We start from the raw sequence: 18,643 nt of genomic DNA on the forward strand, positions 1-18,643 counted from the left end.
CATGTTTCTTTAGGCCAAGCCGAAAAATCCATTACAATTTAGCCACACCGATTTTTCGCCACAATATGCTCCTCCTTCCCCTTTCGAATTTTATCATCTTCTCAACTTCTGATCTTGGGAGGTATACTATTATACTAGAAAAGTCCCTTGGATCCAAGCCCATGGATCCATCTCTTTCGCATGTTGGTTGTGAAGGGAGCAGAATTGGATAACTGGCAGGTAGTCATGAAAACTGACTGGAGAGCAAGTGTTATAGGATCTCCTTCAGGATTTAAATGCTTAAATGTGTATCTCCAGCCAAACTATTTTTTTCTTAGTTTTGCATAGTGAGGAAGAGTTAGAACACCTGGCAAATGTTTACTGTGGTTGGGGGCTTTGTTAGAGATTAATCCTCAAATCTTGTCTTGCTGACATGTTTCCCAACAGGAAATGAGGGGGACTCTTCAAAAGCAACACAGGCAGATAGAAATTAAATGCTTTAGTAGAGTGGGACAAGGCTAGAATTTGCCAGATTTTTATATCTCTGTGTCCCTGTTGTCAGTTTTCCGTTACTGGTGAAACCATTGTTAGCAGCACATGAATTTAGGGAAATCTCTCTAGTTGGGCACAGAATACCAGTGAAAACCTGACAGAAGATCTAATTCTTCCCCAATCGATCAAAAACTAGAAAAAAGATTTTGGCTTGACATACACATAAAAGTCTGTTGATTAACAAGTGTACTGAGCAAAAGAGAAGAGTAAAAGCAGGTAGTTCATAGATACAGTATTAGACTTCTGCTAGCTGAAGATGAACTATGAAGTTGGTTTCTGTTTGCCAGCGTTTTGTATACCATTGCTCGGCATTTTAATAAATAAGCCCCCCCTGGATGGTTCTTCTCTTCAGTGGGAAGCAAAAGTGTAGGAAGAATTGTATCACCCAGCGGTTCTAGTAAAAATCATCTTTGATGGGAAAAATTATATTTTCATAGACACTTATCTTCTGAATTGTTTACGAAGCTAGTGGTATGTGCAGGTGTACTGTTGAATCTAGAATAGTAAAGATATTTCCAGGATCCCTTGGGAACCTTTCACACGAATGTACTTTTGTTGCACTCTAGTGCTGCTGAAAAGCACAAGAAAATGTGATTAAAAATATTTCCCTTTAAATCCTGTATGAATCTTCACACCAGTGTGCTGCAGGTGTGGAATGAGGCTTGCTAGAACATTGGCCATATTGATAACACATAGAATTTGTTTAACGGAGACAGCTTCGTTCTCCCTGTCATGGACACTATATAATGAGGTGGACATAAACTCCATGTTCCTGATAATGTCACCTATGATGAAACATATAGGACGTAGTCTATTTCTGAACTAACCACACCAATTGAGCTTGTATACAAGTTGTTTTTTATCCTGGGAACTACCCTTTTAACCGCAGATTATTCACTGAATTCCTGTAAGTGTTTAGTAACCTTTTTTCAAAATAAAAGTGTTTTACAGTTTTACACTATGTGGACCCCTTTTTCTTTTTTATTGGCCATGACCACTGAGGGATTTGCATTGAGTGCTGGATCATTATTTAACCACTTGCCTACCGGCGCATTGTAAAATTACGCTGGCAGGAACACTCCCTCCTTCCGGGTGGGCGTCATATGACGTCCGCCCGTTCCCGCTGCTCCCCCCCCCCTGGGGCTCGCAGCGCGGCGACCAGGGATGCGGCGTGTCTGTCATGACACAGCCCATCCCCGATCGATGTAAAGAGCCATTTAAAAAATGGCTCTTTACCATGTGAAAGGCTGTGTCCAATCATTCAAAGTGTGAGAGCGCTGAAAGCTGAAAATTGGTCTGGGCCGGAAGGGGGTGTAACCTGTATGGAAGTGGTTAAACGCTTGTCTAGACTCCTATATTGTGCAGTCTAGAGATCTTGTAAGCTCACGTCCTGTTTATTATTATGGTGGAGGTGCACCAGGTGGATATTCATCTAAAAAATCAAATTTCTTTGGATATTACTTCAATGTAAAGTGGTTAAACACAAACATATTTATTTTCTTGCTGGCCACGGAATGCATATGTGTTGTGGCAGGGAGAATGGGCCTTAACGCACACATTTCCAGTCCTCTGCTCGCTGCCAATCATGTGATAACTGTGACAGCAAATCACAGTGATCACATGATCAAGAAGTCCATCCCTCTGTTAAGACCCAGTTAAGGATCGGCTAAGAGGGGTTGAAAATGGGTTAAAGTACTGTATATCTTTGGCACCATTCAGTTTGTACTGGTGACCACTGTTACAAAAAAATAAATTAAATGAAAAACTACAATTTTAGAGTTGTCCCCAGAACAAGAGATGATGGGAAACCTTCCAATGCAGGCATCTGTTCTGGGAACAGCTGTTTAAGAGGGAAATTCGCCTCAGTTTGGTAGATTTCCTCAAACACACTGTTGCATTTCTTAAACCAGAGATAAAGGAAAATCTCCCAAATAATACAAGGACAGCAAAAAATAAACTAACAGGGGATAAACCCCTTCTCTACTTGATCCAAATCAAATACAATAAATAGTGGCTATACATTCATTTTAAAGCATGTGTAAACCCTAATAACAAACTTCTCTTATTTGTCCATTTTTTTTTCCCCCAAAAATGTCAATTTTTTTGGTCTGTTAAGTATACCATTTAAAGTGTATTGTTATAGCTGTTCTGTAATTGTATTGGCCTCTAAACTAATGAAAAAAGCCAAATGAGCTTATGGGAAAAACTTTCCAAACACATTCACATGGATACCGGCGATCCTTGCATACTCCAGATCAAGGTTTCATTCCTGATATAAACATATATGGTACATAAAGGCTCATAGCATAATACTGTATACCAAGTCTGTTTAAAAAAAGTAAAAGAGTACACTCACATTTTAGTAGTTTAAAATGAACATATAATCATTCCAGAATGGCTGCAGTGATGGCCTCCCATCAGTTACCATTGTCTCTAGCTCTCTCCGAGAACTACAGAACATCCCCTCTGTAAAACAGAGATGAGGAGAGGTGTTCTGTAGTCCTAACACACTTTCTTTTCTAGAATGACAATGCTGCGTCAACATAGATATAGTGCAACAAGGGAGCATTGTCACCATGGGTGAGGAAGTGCTTCTGGCAGGATATGCATATAAAAATAAAGGAAAGAAGGCTAAAAAATAAATAATACACACAGCTACCACATCTAAATACAGGTAAGCTGCAATGTGTTAAATTTTTATACCTGGGTTTAGATACATTTTTAATTCTTTCTTTTTACATGGACATATTTTTATTAATATATGTATTTTATGTTACATTGAAAAAAAAAAAATATATATTTTTTTTTGCAATGGACATGTAGCATGCTTCATTCTTTGATTTAAATAGTGTTAGTCCTTTCTCTTTGCATTACAGTGGATCTCAGCAAAAAAAAAAATCTACAGTTATTAAGAGTGCATTATGTAACCAAATTATAGTACTTTTCTCTTTTTTCATCTGTGAAGCTCTGAAAAAACACATTAGGAATAGCCTATGTATAATATACTGTAATTTGTAAGCAAAATCAATGTACACTGTGAAAAACTCTCAGGCATTACTCAAAAAAAAAAAAAAAAAATCCCTTTGTTTTAATCAAAACTCTTCCATACTCTCCCAACATGCAAATATTCTAAGAACCACAACCATCTGCATTAAAATCAGCTCTGATAAAAATGGAATGCCTTTAATCTTTTGGAAGCAGTAAAGAAAATGTGTGTGTGTGTGTTTTCTGGTTCTTTTCAGATAAAATCAAGCCATCAGAGATACAGGAATAGAAAAAAGATAACTACAATTTGTCACCATGGCAACAATGAACTCGTGCTTATTCTCTGATGTCAAGTAAAAGAATAACTAGGAGAAAACATACAATTTAAAAGCATTAGTGAAAGTGGGAGGTCTAATTTTGCCAAAGACCTATGCTGTGAAATGGCTAAGCAGTTTAAAATGGCTCTTATAAAAGGACGAGCAGGCTATATGTGATGGAACTCTGTTTTTTTATTTTATTTCCTGTACTTTGTACTGCACATTTGTTTATCAAATTCAAGTTATTTTAACCTATTTTTGCTGTAAATTTACTTTAAAAAAAAAATTGTGAAAGTTTTTTTTTTTTTTTAAGAATGTTTGGAGAATGGTTTAGGTCGTTTAAAATTGTAACAGAGTGCTTACACTTAAGTAGAAATTTCAATATATTTAGTTTTTTTGTTTACAGATTCTAAGATTTAATGTGAATTCTGTTACAGAGAATTGCCCATGCTGAAAAGACTCAGAGCAGTAGATATTCATTCGTTTGACATCAAACATAAAGGAGATTATGACAATAGAGAACATGGTAAGGTTGAGCGGTATCACATAAATGATAATGATGTTGCATAAAAAAATATGATATATGAAAATGTGATACAAAGCATTATGTACAAAGTATATGTATTTCTTAATGTGCAATTACTAATGAAAAGTATTTTTTTTCTGTTGATTTATTATGATTTCACCATATAATGTGGTGTAATTGCACATACTGCTATCTATGTTGGACATTTTCTGCAAATGAGTGAAAAACAAACACAGAATGAATTTAATGTCAGAATAAAGCTAGTGAAATAAAATTCCTTATAGTTCCCTAGTTTTCAATTAAATGAAATATTCACTAGAGGGCAGCACAGAGCCATTGTCTGTCATGACTGCTCCCAATATTATCAATACATTGTTTTTGTGAACCACTATATGTTCACTGTAATACATGAAGATATTTTTGTACTTTGATGTATTGATTAACAGTCTAATGATATGCAACATTGCAGACTGAGGATAAATAAACAGATGAACAAGTACTTTTGTAAGAAAAAAAAATTTAACATAATATTAATATATTATTATATGTATAATTAAATATATATATATATATATATATATATATATATATATATATATACATATATATATATATATATATATATATATATATATATATATATATATATATATATATACATATATATACATACAGTATATATATATATATACATATACAAAAAATGGAAAGCCATTTATTATACTGTATATATATATATATATATATATATATATATATATATATATATATATATATATATACATATACATATATATATATATATATATATATATATATATACAGTATAATAAATGGCTTTCCATTTTTTTTTACAGGTAAATATCCAAAAAGTGTGGCGTGCATTTGTATTCAGCCCCCTTTACTCTGATACCCCTATTAAAAAATAGTGGAACCAATTGTCTTCAGAAGTCACCTAATTAATAAATAGAGTCCAACTGTGTGTAATTTAATCCCAGTATAAATACAACTGTTCTGTGAAGCCCTCGGAGGTTTGTTAGAGAACCTTAGTGAACAAATAGCATCATGAAGGCCAATGAACACACCAGACAGGTAAGGGATAAAGTTGTGGAGAAGTTTAATGCAGGGCTAGGTTATAAAAAAATATCCCAAGCTTTGAACATCTCACAGAGCACTGTTCGATCCATCATCCGAAAATGGAAAGAGTATGGCACAACTGCAAACCTAGTAACATGGTAACTGTGGAGGAGCTGCAGAGATCCACAGCTCAGGTGGTACAATCTGTCCACAGGACAACTATAGGCCTCATGCACACAGAGCGTTAGAAAAAAAACAAAACAAAATGAGCTGCAGAGCCACTGCTAATGCCAGGAAAAACGTGTTTTTAGAAGCCTTTTCCATTGGAGTTAATGCACGTTTTGCCACGACAGCTTTTAGCAGCGTTTTTCTGCCCCGATTCAAAATCAGTGGTTGCCTATGAGCCGTTCTTGATACAGCTTTCAGACCATTGATTTGAATGGAAGTTGTATCACAAGTCGGATCAGGATGATCCGGCTTGTGGTGCAACTTGCGCTCTCAGGATCTTGGGGGGGAACTCCATGCCAAAATGGGAAAAAAAACGGCGTGGGGTCCCCCCCAAGATCCATACCAGACCCTTATCCGAGCATGCAGCCTGGTAGCAAAGTGTAATTTCTTTAGTGTTGTCACATGAAAATATATAATAAAATATTTACAAAAATGTGAGGGGTGTACTCACTTTTGTGATATACTGTATATATATATATAACTTCACAGGTGAGGCGAACGGCACTGCGGTGTTCTTTCAGTGCGTATATGATATCTTTGGTGCAGATACATTTATATATATATATATATATATATATATATATATATCACAAAAGTGAGTACACCCCACACATTTTTGAAAATATTTTATTATATCTTGTCATGTGACAACACTGAAGAAATGAAACTTTGCTACGATGTAAAGTAGTGAGAGTACAGCTTGTATAACAGTGTAAATTTGCTGTCCCCTCAAAATACCTCAACAAATAGCCATTACTGTCTACACCGCTGGCAACAAACGTGAGTACACCCCTAAGTGGAAATGTCCAAATTGGGCCCAAAGTGTCAATATTTTGTGTGGCCTCCATTACTTTCCAGCACTGCCTTAACCCTCTTGGGCATGGAGTTCACCAGAGCTTCACAGCTTGCCACTGGAGTCCTCTTCCACTCCTCCATGACGACATTATGGAGTTGGTGGATGTTAGAGACCTTGCACTCCTCCACCTTCTGTTTGAGGATGCCCCACAGATGCTCAATAGGGTTTAGATCTAGAGACATGCTTGGCCAGTCCATCACCTTTACCCTCACCTTCTGTAACAAGGCAGTGGTTGTCTTGGAGGTGTGTTTGGGGTCATTATCATGTTGGAATACTGCCCTGCGGCCCAGTCTCTGAAGGGAGGGGATCGTGCTCTGCTTCAGTATGTCACAGTAAATGTTTGAATTTATGGTTCCCTCAAGTAACTGTAGCTCCCTAGTGCCGGCAGCACTCATGCAGCCACAGACCATGACACTCCCACCACCATGCTTGACTGTAAGCAAGACACGCTTGTCTTTGTACTCCTCACCTGGTTGCCGCCACACACGCTTGACACCATCTGAACCAAATAGGTTTATCTTGGTCTCATCAGACTACAGGACATGGTTCCAGTAATCCATAATCTTAGTCTGCTTGTCTTCAGCAAATTGTTTGTGGGCTTTCTTGTGCATCATTTTTGGAAGAGGCTTCCTTCTGTGACGAGCCATGCAGACTAATTTGATGCAGTGTGCGGCGTATGGTCTGAGCACTTACAGGCTGACCCCCGCCCCTTCAGTCTCTACAGCAATGCTGGCAGCACTCATACGTCTATTTCCCAAAGACAATCTCTGGATATAACCCTGAGCATGTGCACTCAACTTCTTTGGTCGACCATGGCAAGGCCTGTTCTGAGTGGAACCTGTCCTGTTAAACTGTTGTTTGGTCTTGGCTGTTTGGTCTTGAGCAACAATTCTTTTTTTCAGATCCTCAGAGTTGTTTGTCATGAGGTGCCAAGTTGAACTTCCAGAGACCAGTATGAGAGAGTGAGAATCACATGACCACGGGGAGCGAAAATGGCTAATTGGGCCCAATATAATTTAGGGGTGTACTCACATTTGTTGCCAGCGGTTTAGACATTGATGGCTGTGTGTTGAGTTATTTTGAGGGGACAGAAAATTTACACTGTTATACAAGCTGTACACTCACTACTTTACATTGTAGCATTTGTCATTGTCATTGCTTCAGTGTTGTCACATGAAAAGATATAATAAACTATTCACAAAAATGTGAGGGGTGTACTCACTTTTGTGAGATACTGTATATATATATATATATATAAATACACACACACAGTACTCACAAAAGTGAGTACACCCCTCACATTTTTGTAAATATTTTATTATATATTTTTATGTGACACTGTGTTTCTTCAGTGTTGTCATACGAAAAGATATAAAAAAAATATTTACAAAAATGTGAGGGATGTACTCACTTTTGTGAGATACTGTATGTGTGTGTGTGTATATATATATATATATATATATATATATATATATATATATATATATATATGTACACATATACCCACTGGCCACTTTATTAGGTACTCCTTGTTAGTACCGGGTTAGACCCCTTTTGCCTTCAGAACTGCTTTATTATTATAAATATTATTACTATATAATATATATATATATATACAGTATATAGCCAAAAATATTTGCACCACATGCCTGACAAAGGGGTCCTGTGTGACTCCGAAACGTTTCACTTGTCTTTGTGATGTGATTTCTCTGTAGATTCTTTGTGTTCTGGTGAATATATACACATTCTTGAAATCTGCAGGATCCAGCTGGTAATCGCTACAGCACGCATCACTGATGAGCCCTGTTTTCCAGTACTGTGTGCGATAGGAATATAGACAAGATAATGCACAACTTCGCCCAGACAATTGTTGCAAATAGAAATGTTTAGGCATTCTCATGTTTATTTGTTTTGTTTCTATTGGTATGACACAAAAAAGTGGAAAAACAAAAGCCAAATCTTACACATTCCAACTCCATACACTTACACAACTCCAAAAATGGACTGGACATATTTATTGACACCCTCAATTTAATATTTGGTAGCACAACCCTTGGAAAAAATAACTGAAATCAATCGCTTTCTATAACCATCATTGAGTTTCTTGCACCTCTCTACTGGAATTTTGGACCACTCTTCTTTCGCCAACTGCTCCAAGTCACTCAGATTGGAAGGGTTCCTTTTCCTAACTGATGTTTTGAGATCTCTCCACAGGTGCCCAATGGGATTTAGATCTGGACTCATTGCTGGCCAGTTCAGTACTCTCCAGCGCTTTGTCTTAAACCATTTAAGGGTTGCTTTTTGATGTGTGCTTTGGGTCATTGTCCTTCTGTAATACCCAAGCAAAGCAACCCCAAAACATCAGACTGTAGATACTGTGTTCTTTTCTTTAAAGGTCTTGTTTCTTTTTCTGAAAAGAGTAGAATGATGAGCTTTACCAAAAAGCCGTAATTTTGATTCGTCTGTCCACAGCACATTCTCCCAAAAGGCTTTTGGCTTCCTCAGGTAAGTTTTGGCACACTCCAATCTGGCCTTTTTATGTTCCTTGGTCAGCAGTGGGGTCCTCCCGTTCTCCGACCATATTGTCCGTTTTAATCCATGGCAATATATAGTGCGAGCTGACACAGTTGTATCCTCTGTCTGAAGATCAGCTTGAATTTGTCTGAAAGTTGATCAAGGTTCTTTATCCACCATTTGAACTATCCTTAGGAGCAATCTTTTGATCAATGTTTCTCTTTCATCCACCTCCAGGGAGATACATACTGTAGCTACAGTGCTATGGGCTGTAAACTTCTTGACAATGTTAGGCACAGTGGACACAGGAACATTAGGATCTCTGGAGATGGACTTGTAACCTTGAGATTGTCCATGCTTTTCCACTATTTTTGTTCTCAAATCCTCAGACAATTCTTTGTTGCTCTTTCTCTTCTCAATGCTCCGTGTGGCACAGAGACACACAACCGAAGGGTTCAATCAATTTTTCACCCTTTTAACTGGTTGCCGGTGTTCCGTGAGAATTACCTACCCTGTGAGAATTACCTACCCCTCGTCACTTCCGGCCAGAAGCAGCTGAGCAGCGCAGCAGTGCGCATGCTCAGAGCGCCGGATACCTAATGGCAGAACAGAGGAGCTTACTAGTGTGCATGCGCACTAGTATAAAACGATCACGGTGTACCGTGAAAAAAACCTACCGACGCGGCACTTACCTAAAACAGCTGTGCTGACATACGAGTCATCCCCGCACCTGTCCCGGTCACTTCCCTGCTCTCGGCAAGTAAATATAAAAGCGGCTTTCGGCTCCGTGATTTATGTTTTCATACAGCCGCCGCCGCTTTTATATTTACTATCCGAGAGCAGGGAAGTGACCGGGACAGGAGCGGAGATGACTCGTATTTCAGCACAGCTGTTTTAATGTACCCGCTGCATTACATACAGTGCCGAGTACCGGAAGTGACGAGGGGTAGGTTTTTCTCACGGGTAGGTAATTCTCACGGAACACCGGTGTGATTTCTATATTGTCAGCACCTGTTAATTGATACAGGTGAGTTTATTTACAAATTACAGGAGAATCACAAACTTGGAATGCAATTATTTCTTACAATTTTGAGAAGGTGCCAATAATTTTGTCAAGTCCATTTTTGGAGTTTTGCGTGGAATGTGTCAGATTTGGCTTTTTGTTTCTCCACTTTTTTGTGTCATATCAATACAAACAAAATAAGTAAACATGAGAATGCCTAACATTTGTAATTGAAACAATTGTAACACAAAGTGTTGCGTTATCTGACAGAAATGCCGGGTGCCAATATTTTTGATCATGACTGTGTGTGTGTGTGTGTATATGTATATATATATTGTGAAAGGAAGTCAGGTAAATCTGTGGATGTTGTCACAGACAGGAGATATATCTCTGCTTGGTTTAGACAGTTCACCAATTACTATAGGGTGTCGGCTGAAAAGGTAGCCAGGACAGCTTAAGGAAGTTGAAAGGCCTTCAGCTGTTCGGAATGAGGAAATTAAGGCCTCTATAATTTGTGCAAAGGAAGTCTATTGATTGCTGCCTCCTGACGCTGTGTGAGCTGGGGAGAGGAGGACAGTCAGATGTGTGCCTCCTGACGCTGTGTGAGCATGGGAAAGGATTACTGCCTCCTGACGCTGTGTGAGCTGGGGAGAGGAGGACAGTCAGATGTGTGCCTCCCGACGCTGTGTGAGCATGGGAGAAGGATTGCTGCCTCCTGACGCCGTGTGGGTAGAGGAGGACAGTCAGATGGATGCCCCCTGAAGCTAAGTGAGCATGGGGAAGACCTCCTGGAGCGATGTGCGCTGAGGAGGGTAAAAAGTGTGAAGACTTCTCAAGGTGAGAAAATGAACTATTTCTATGTGAAGATTGTGAAGAGAAAAACCAATGGATGTTTTCTATGTGAAAGGAAAGTCCAATGAACATGTGCGGTGTGAAGAGAAAAGGGACATTCTCTATGTGAAGAGATAATAAATGGACTATTGATAGTCTGCTGTAGGATCAGCCAAGTCTGCCCAACAGTAGGTTGGGGACAGACTTCCGTAGGTAGGTTCCTGTGTGTGAGAAGGTAGCCGCCCACAGTGGCAAGGATTTATTTTGTGTTTTATTTTATTTTGGATGTTTTTGACGCTTGCAGTCTGGTGAAGAAAATTGCATGAATAAACCAAACTGTTGTTTGCAACCACTTCTCGGCTATCTCCCTGTGTAACTAACCCCCCCAAGGGGTCATCCACACCCGCCACTGAGATAATCCCTCACAATATATATATATATATATATATATATATATATATATATATATATATATATATATGTGTATGTATATATATATATATATATATATATATATATATATTCTATTTAGAAAAAAACAATACAACCTACACCAATATTTAACACTAACAATCTTTTTTTTTTTTTTTTTTTTTTTTTTACTGCAGGGACTTAAGAATAAACAAGAAAGCCTCTGACAGATCCAGGCTAAACTTGTCTACATTTATTTTAAACAGTTTACTAACAGCTTGATCAAAGTTGACAATGTTCCTGTAAACCTGGACTTTCACAAATCATTACATCAGTTTGCTTAGCACAAATGTGCAATTTGCTGGGGGGTGACACCTTATTTTGATTATATAACAACAATGCCCTTTAGAGGAAGAGCTGCCTGTTTCATCAACAAAATATTACATGCAGACATGCAGGGATCAAGGGCAATGCTTCCAACATCCTATATGATTTGTGGCGAAACAGCTCAATCAAACTGAAAATAACAGCTGATGAACGGTAGGCAATTTTATCCTGACATACAAAACACATCCCAAGTGTTTATATCATGCAGACTTTTTTTTCACTGAACAAGTCAGTATGGATAATTTGGCCATGTACTGTATATGTCACAGACAAAAAAGCCATCTGTCTAAGCTAGAGGATTCAGCTAATAGACCATTCTTTAATAATCATCTGAAAATAAGTAAGGAAGAGCAATTCCTGAATTTACTATTTAGGCAAGCAGTGCACTGGCATTGTCAGAAACTGGAGCTATCCTTGATTTTACTCCCAACAACATAAGATTACAGCTCTGGTAGGGAGTGTCTTCTTCTTCTCAACAACAGTAAACTCAAAGGTGCGTCTTAAAAAAAAAAAAGAAATTAGCAGTGTTTATGCTATATACGTATTTTTTCCTCATTCACCTTTATTTATTTTGATGACATGACTAAAGGATACCTTAAGGAGATACAGCTTAACCGGTTGCCGACCGCTTACCACATATTTATTGCGGCAGTGTGGCTCTCCCAGGCAAACCAACGTAGGGCTACGTCGGTCACTTGGAGGCAGCTAGGGGGCGAGCGGGGAAGCCGATGCAGCGGGCAGGCGGCTCCGATTGCCGCCTGACACCCGCGATTGTTCCCCGCTGAGAGAGAAGAACGGTCAGCTGTTGTAAACCCAGCTGGCCGTTCTTCTCCCTAGAATGATCATAGAGCCCCTGTGATCCTTCACAATACAGGTCTCTATGGTCATTCCACAAGCCACGCCCCCCTACAGTTAGAAAAATGCCCCTAGGTACATATTTAATCCCATGATCACCCACACTGGTAAATGTCAGTCAGGGGTCCGATCTGTTCGCCGCAATGTTGCAGTCCCGGCAAAAAATCACAGATTGCCGCCATTACTAGTAAAAAAAACAGTAAAAATGACATAAATCTTTCCCGCAGTTAACTTTTGCGTAAACCAATCAAAATACGCTTATTGCAATTTATTTACCAAAAATATGTAGCAGATAACAAATTGGCCTAAAATGGTAAAAAAAATTGATTTTTACATTTTTTTGGGGGGAATGTTATATAGCAGAATGTGAAAAATACTGTTTATTTTTTCCAGAATTGACGCTCTTTTTTTGTTTATAGCGCAAAAAATAAAAATCGCACAGGTGATCAAATACCACCAAAAGAATGCTCTATTTGTGGGAAAAAAGGGACGTCAATTTTATTTAGGTACAGCGGTGCACGACTGCGCAATTGTCCGTTAAAATAATGCAGTGCCGAATCGCAAAATATGGCCTGGTCATTAAGGGGGAAAATCTTCCGGTCCAGAAGTGGTTAATGTTTTGCTAAACCCCGAACCTACACTTACTATATCTGGTCTCCCACTCTACACAAAACATGGAAATGCAATTATTTTAGTAAATATAAACTGATAAATACCTTTTCTCATCAGCAGTATATAGCAGTCTAGTGACTTGTATCAGTTCCTAGTAAAGCTTGTAGAAGGAGTTTTCATTCTCTCCTGACCCTCTATCTGGACAGTGCTGATTAGCCCTGTGCTGATCACATGCACTCTCAAGAAAAAAGAAAACCTCTCTAGTAATACGCACTGAGCATGTGCAGCCTGACTCCTAATGCTGTGATCTATCACGAGTTGGGTTGGACTGAGTTAAAGAAGAGGAGGATCAGAGAGACTGGATCACACAGCCTTTAAAATACAATTCAGAGGATTAACTCCTTAGGTTCCACAGTGAGTATAACAAGCATGCGTTACTGCATATATGGACTGATTTTACTGTTGTGGGTTTAGCAAAACTGTAGGCCTTTTTTTTTTTTAAATCCTTGCATTCCTTTTTCCAAAGTCACCAAAAATAATGAGACATAATGAGTAAAATTAAAGCAAAGTTCCACCCAAAAGTGGAACTTCCAGCTTATATGCTTCCTCCCCCGCTCTGGTGGCACATTTGGCACCTTTTAGGAAGGAGAGGGGAACGGGTACCTGTTTTTGACAGGTACCCTTCCCCACCTCTGGGAGACAGCGATGCGGCGCTGTCCCTCGGAAGTTTGGCCCCCCTCCTTCTTCCTCCACCGCCGAGCCAATTAGAAAGCACAGCATGCTTTTCACATGTCCAGTAGGGAACCAGCTGTGAAGCCGAAAGGCTTCACTGCCGGGTTCCCTTACCCTGAAATGTGGCGGCAGCACCTGGGAGCCGATACGAAAATTGGCTTTGGGTGCCGACATTGCAGAACCCTGGACAGGTAAGTGCTAATATTTAAAACCCTGGACCGGTAAGTTCTAATCTTTTAATATTTTAATATTTTTAATTAAAATACTTTTAATCTTTAAAAGTTAACTTTTTAAGGATAAATGTGAAGGGGTGTAGTAATGAGGAAACACACAAGACCTGTGCAATGGAAGAGTGTACCTAGTACATATTTTCATATTATATTTATTTATTCCAGGATACTAATATAGCGCTGTCAATTTACATATATATTGTGCATTCACATCTCTCCCTGTCCTCAATAAGCATATAATCTATGGTCCCTAACTCAGATTCATACATACACATACTGGGGCCAATTAACCTACCAGCATGTCTTTGGATTGTGGGAGGAAACCAGAGTACCCAGGAAACCCACACAGGCACTTATTAATACATACACATACTAGGGCCAATTGAGACAGAGGCCAATTAACCTACCAGCATGTCTTTGGAGTGTGGGAGGAAACCAGAGTACCCAGAGGAAACCCCCGCAGGCACAGGGAGAACATGCAAACTCTAGGTAGGTAGTGTGTTGTGGTTGGAATTTGAACCCATGGCCCTAGTGCTGCTAGGCTGAAGTGCTAACCACTAAGCCACTGTGCTTTTTTTAAGTAGTTGAAAGTTAATAAATTATAATAACTGGTATAAATTAAATTATCATAGGATGGTCACGTAACAAAAAAAAAAATGTCATCCATTCTGGCTGTCAATAAAAATAGCATTCACAACTGCAATAAAAAAGTGTTCATAGAGGATCCTGATTTGCATATGAATTCTTGTCTTTCATTTACTGTATATTCCCTTCTACCCTTTTCATTTATCATTCTTCTATTCACTTTTCCCATCCTTCATATTTTCCCTTTGTGATGAATCAAATTAAATGGTTTATTACATCTTAATCCTGTTGCAATGCTTTCTTTTGTTGTGTAATATTTCTGAATGCACATACTATGCGTTGCTAAATTGTTTAAATGAAATAGATGAAGCCAAATAAAAAGAAACACAATCCTTAGCCTGCTATCCCATATTACCAATCTTATGAAATATATAATGCATTGTTTTTGCAAGATTAAGGATTTGTGTAAGTAAAAAAGTTGTCTGCTACATACCCGAGGAAATGTGGTGAAGCGGTCCAGCTCTTCCACAAAGCAGAACATCTGCAGACTGATTGCTGACATGACAATTAAAAGGCTAGCAGTAAAAACCACCAGACTGCCAAGCTTTTTACCAGGACCAAATATTTTATATACAAAGTCTTCCAGTGCAGGCGATATCTTGATCAGTCGAACTACTCTCAGAACCTGCAAGAAAATACAATGATATGCCATCTTTTATACTTGCAAATATTTCTTGCATGTTTGTTATATATGGATGAAGGATGAAAATAATCTTATAATTTGCCAATATAGTGAAAATTCCCCCTAGATTATTAAAATTGTCTGCTCTGCTGGGCTTTTTTGAGAACAAAACAATGCCTTGGAAACCTTCCATTTTTAACAGGTTTCTGAGAATAAAGCTGAGCTGCTCTGTAAAAGAACTTGAGCAGCTTTAAATGTGCAAAAAAATCTAAACTCTTAGGCACAATGAACAGCTTATCTGTGGTGGTTGTACAGTACGATTCATGCCAATCCCAGATGAGACTTTAGTGGATGTTTTTACTATTATGATGATTACGATGAAAAGCCCCTTTAATAACATAATACAAAGTAATTTATGTTAGCCCAGGGCAACAAGCTGATGGAAGGAAAGTTATGATTGGCTGTCAAAAGCCATTTCATACCAAACTTTGAAATTTGAAAAGATATCCCTAGAGAAAATGTTCAATATCAAAGTTACTGCATTGTTTGAATTGTTTGTGATGTGCAGTATTTAGGATGAGTGCCGTGGGCCAACCCTTGTATTGCCATCACCTTCTGACCTTAACCACATTGATTATAGGCTATAGCTTCAGTATATCTACTCCTACTAAGATTTACGGAGGATGTCTACTTAGCACTTCTTGCTTCTCCTCTAAACCTCGTTGACAACTAATCTTAAAGCCATATTAAAGGCTATTTTTTTTACTTAAAATAAAAAAAAAAATATTATAATTACCATTACACAGAGCAGTCCCTTACATCCTCTTCTGGAGTCCCCTACAACTGCTGTCTGCTCCTTTTTTTTTTAGGATTGCCCCCTCAGCAAGCAAGGGGGCTCCTGTGTAGGTGCACTCCCTAGCCAGGCTGTATGTGTCCATAAACACACACGTCACAGTTTACCTATGCCCCTTGCTCCCTCCTGACAGCAGCAGGAGCCTATGGTTGTCCCATGTCCAATGTCCCAATAGCAATACCAGATCATTCCCTGCTAAAACTTAAATACAGTAGGGTTTAAATCATAGGTGTCCAACCTGTGGCCCTCCTCCTGTTATGTCCCATCATGCCTCTGCCTTTGGGAGTCATGCTATCAACTGTCAACTTTGCAATGCCTCATGGGACTTTCCTTCTAATGCCTCATGGATCCTGTAGGGCTGCAGGTTGGACACCCATGGTTTAAATGTTGGACACAACACAGGTGGTCCAATTGTAAACGTAGCAGAGATAATTTGGTATGGTGGCATCAAATGCACAGATATTGAAAATCACAACACTGGGTAACTTTTACTAGGCTTTCTGTTCATTGTTCACAATAAACCAAAGTAAAGTGTGTACAAGTCCTAATTTTGACAAAAAGGTGAGTCTGTACTTTGTCAAAAGGTTATACAGGAAGAAAATGGGGAGAGGAGGAGAGAAGATGTGGTAATAAGGATGAAGGACAAAAGAGGAAGAAGGGGAGGGGGAACTTGAATATGTTTTCTCTGATACAGAATTCAACTTTTAGTATGGTCTTATTTTATGTTTATTTCACTAAGTTCTGAAATATAAAAGTGCCAACTGCATTCTACCTGCATTGTAGTAACAGGTAAACTACGATTCATTGACGACCAAACAGAATAATCCAGAATTTAATTTTTTCTATGAAATGGACCTCAAAAGCCATCTATAAGACTTACCTGAAAGTAAGTGAATTGTGAGTGGTAAAGCACAGGATAAATGTGAAGCGTTGTCCCAACCACTAGCAATAGTTCAAATTTATGAAGGGAGGAGCTAATGTAGCCTGTGAAGCCTAAACACCATATCTTTAATAGAGCTTCCAAGTCAAATAGCACAGTAAACGCTACCTGTGAAGACATACAAAAATTACTGTGTAGTATTATCACAGTTCATACACAAGTTTTATTTCAGATTAGAGTTCTTCTCTAGGGACTTTGATTGCAACATTCTTAGTAATTTTTCATAGAGTGGTGACATCTTGCTTTCTTATAAAAACCACTCAAAAAATTAGACTACATACCATGGAAAATTGTATTTGAATCAGGGCTCGTAAAATGGTATTACCTTTGAAAAGAGTTTTGTTTGGAAAAAAATCCAAGGCATAACAGTAAATTAGCAAACAAATCATTGTAAAGTATAATGCGGATACATTTTCAGCAAATGTCAGACAAACCAAGGTCAAAATTTAGCATGAAAGGATAAAGTTACACTGAATTCACCAGCATATCTACTCCCAATAAAAGCAGCACAACCTATTTAATGATAAAAGATACACTATATTACCAAAAGTATTGGGATGCCTGCCTTTACACGCACATGAACTTTAATGGCATCCCAGTCTTAGTCTGTAGGGTTCAAAATTGAGTTGGCCCACCCTTTGCAACTATAAAAGCTTTAACTCTTTTGAGAAGGCCGTCCACAAGGTTTAGGAGTGTGTCTATGGTAGTGTTTGACCATTCTTCCAGAAGCGCATTTGTGAGGTTGATGTGGACAAGAAGGCCTGGCTTACAATCTCCGCTCTAATTCATCCCAAAGGTGTCCTATCAGGTTGAGGTCAACCCGATAGGACACTGGACACTTTGTGCACTGGTGCCCAGTCATGTTGGAACAGGAAGGGCCAACCCCAAACTGTTCCTTCAAAGTTGGGAGCACAAAATTGTCCAAAATGTCTTGGCATGCTGACGCCTTAAGAGTTCCCTTCGCTGGAACTAAGGGTCCAAGCCCAGCCCCTGAAAAACAACCCCACACCATAATCCCCCTCCACCAAAGGATTTGGACCAGTGCAGAAAGCAAGGTCCATAAAGACATGGATGAGTGAGTTTGGGGTGGAGGAACTTGACTGGCCTGCACAGTCTGAGGACTAAGTCCTGACCTAAACCTGACATAATACTTTTGGGATGAATTAGAGCACAGACTGCGAGTCAGGCCTTGTCGTCCACATCAGTGCCTAACCTCACAAATGCGCTTCTGGAAGAATGGTCAAACATTCCTATAGACACACTCCTTAACCTTGTGGACAGCGTTCCTAGAAGAGTTGAAGCTGTTATAGCTGCAAAGGGTGGGCCAACTCAATATTGAACCCTAAGGACTAAGACTGGGATGCCATTAACCACTTGGCTACAGTGCACTTTCACCCCCTTACTGCCCAGGCCAATTTTCAGCTTTCAGCGCTGTCACACTTTAAATGACAATTGCACGGTCATGCTAAACTGTACCCATTTGACTTT

General features: G+C 38.9%; 1 protein-coding gene across 2 annotated transcripts in view; it reads right to left on the reverse strand.

The window, feature by feature from the left end:
* NALCN (sodium leak channel, non-selective) overlaps window positions 1–18,643 on the reverse strand; it is an 897,007-nt gene that overhangs the window by 397,165 nt on the left and 481,199 nt on the right. For both annotated transcript variants that reach the window (XM_082245388.1, XM_082245387.1), the window contains 2 exons: window positions 17,096–17,263; window positions 15,174–15,365 (listed from right to left, as the gene is read on the reverse strand). In XM_082245388.1, coding sequence (XP_082101514.1) covers window positions 15,174–15,365; window positions 17,096–17,263 — 360 coding nt within the window. The remainder of the gene's footprint in view (window positions 1–15,173; window positions 15,366–17,095; window positions 17,264–18,643) is intronic.

This window comes from Pelophylax lessonae (assembly GCF_965119305.1).
Source record: "Pelophylax lessonae genome assembly, chromosome: 2".
NCBI lineage: Eukaryota > Metazoa > Chordata > Amphibia > Anura > Ranidae > Pelophylax > Pelophylax lessonae.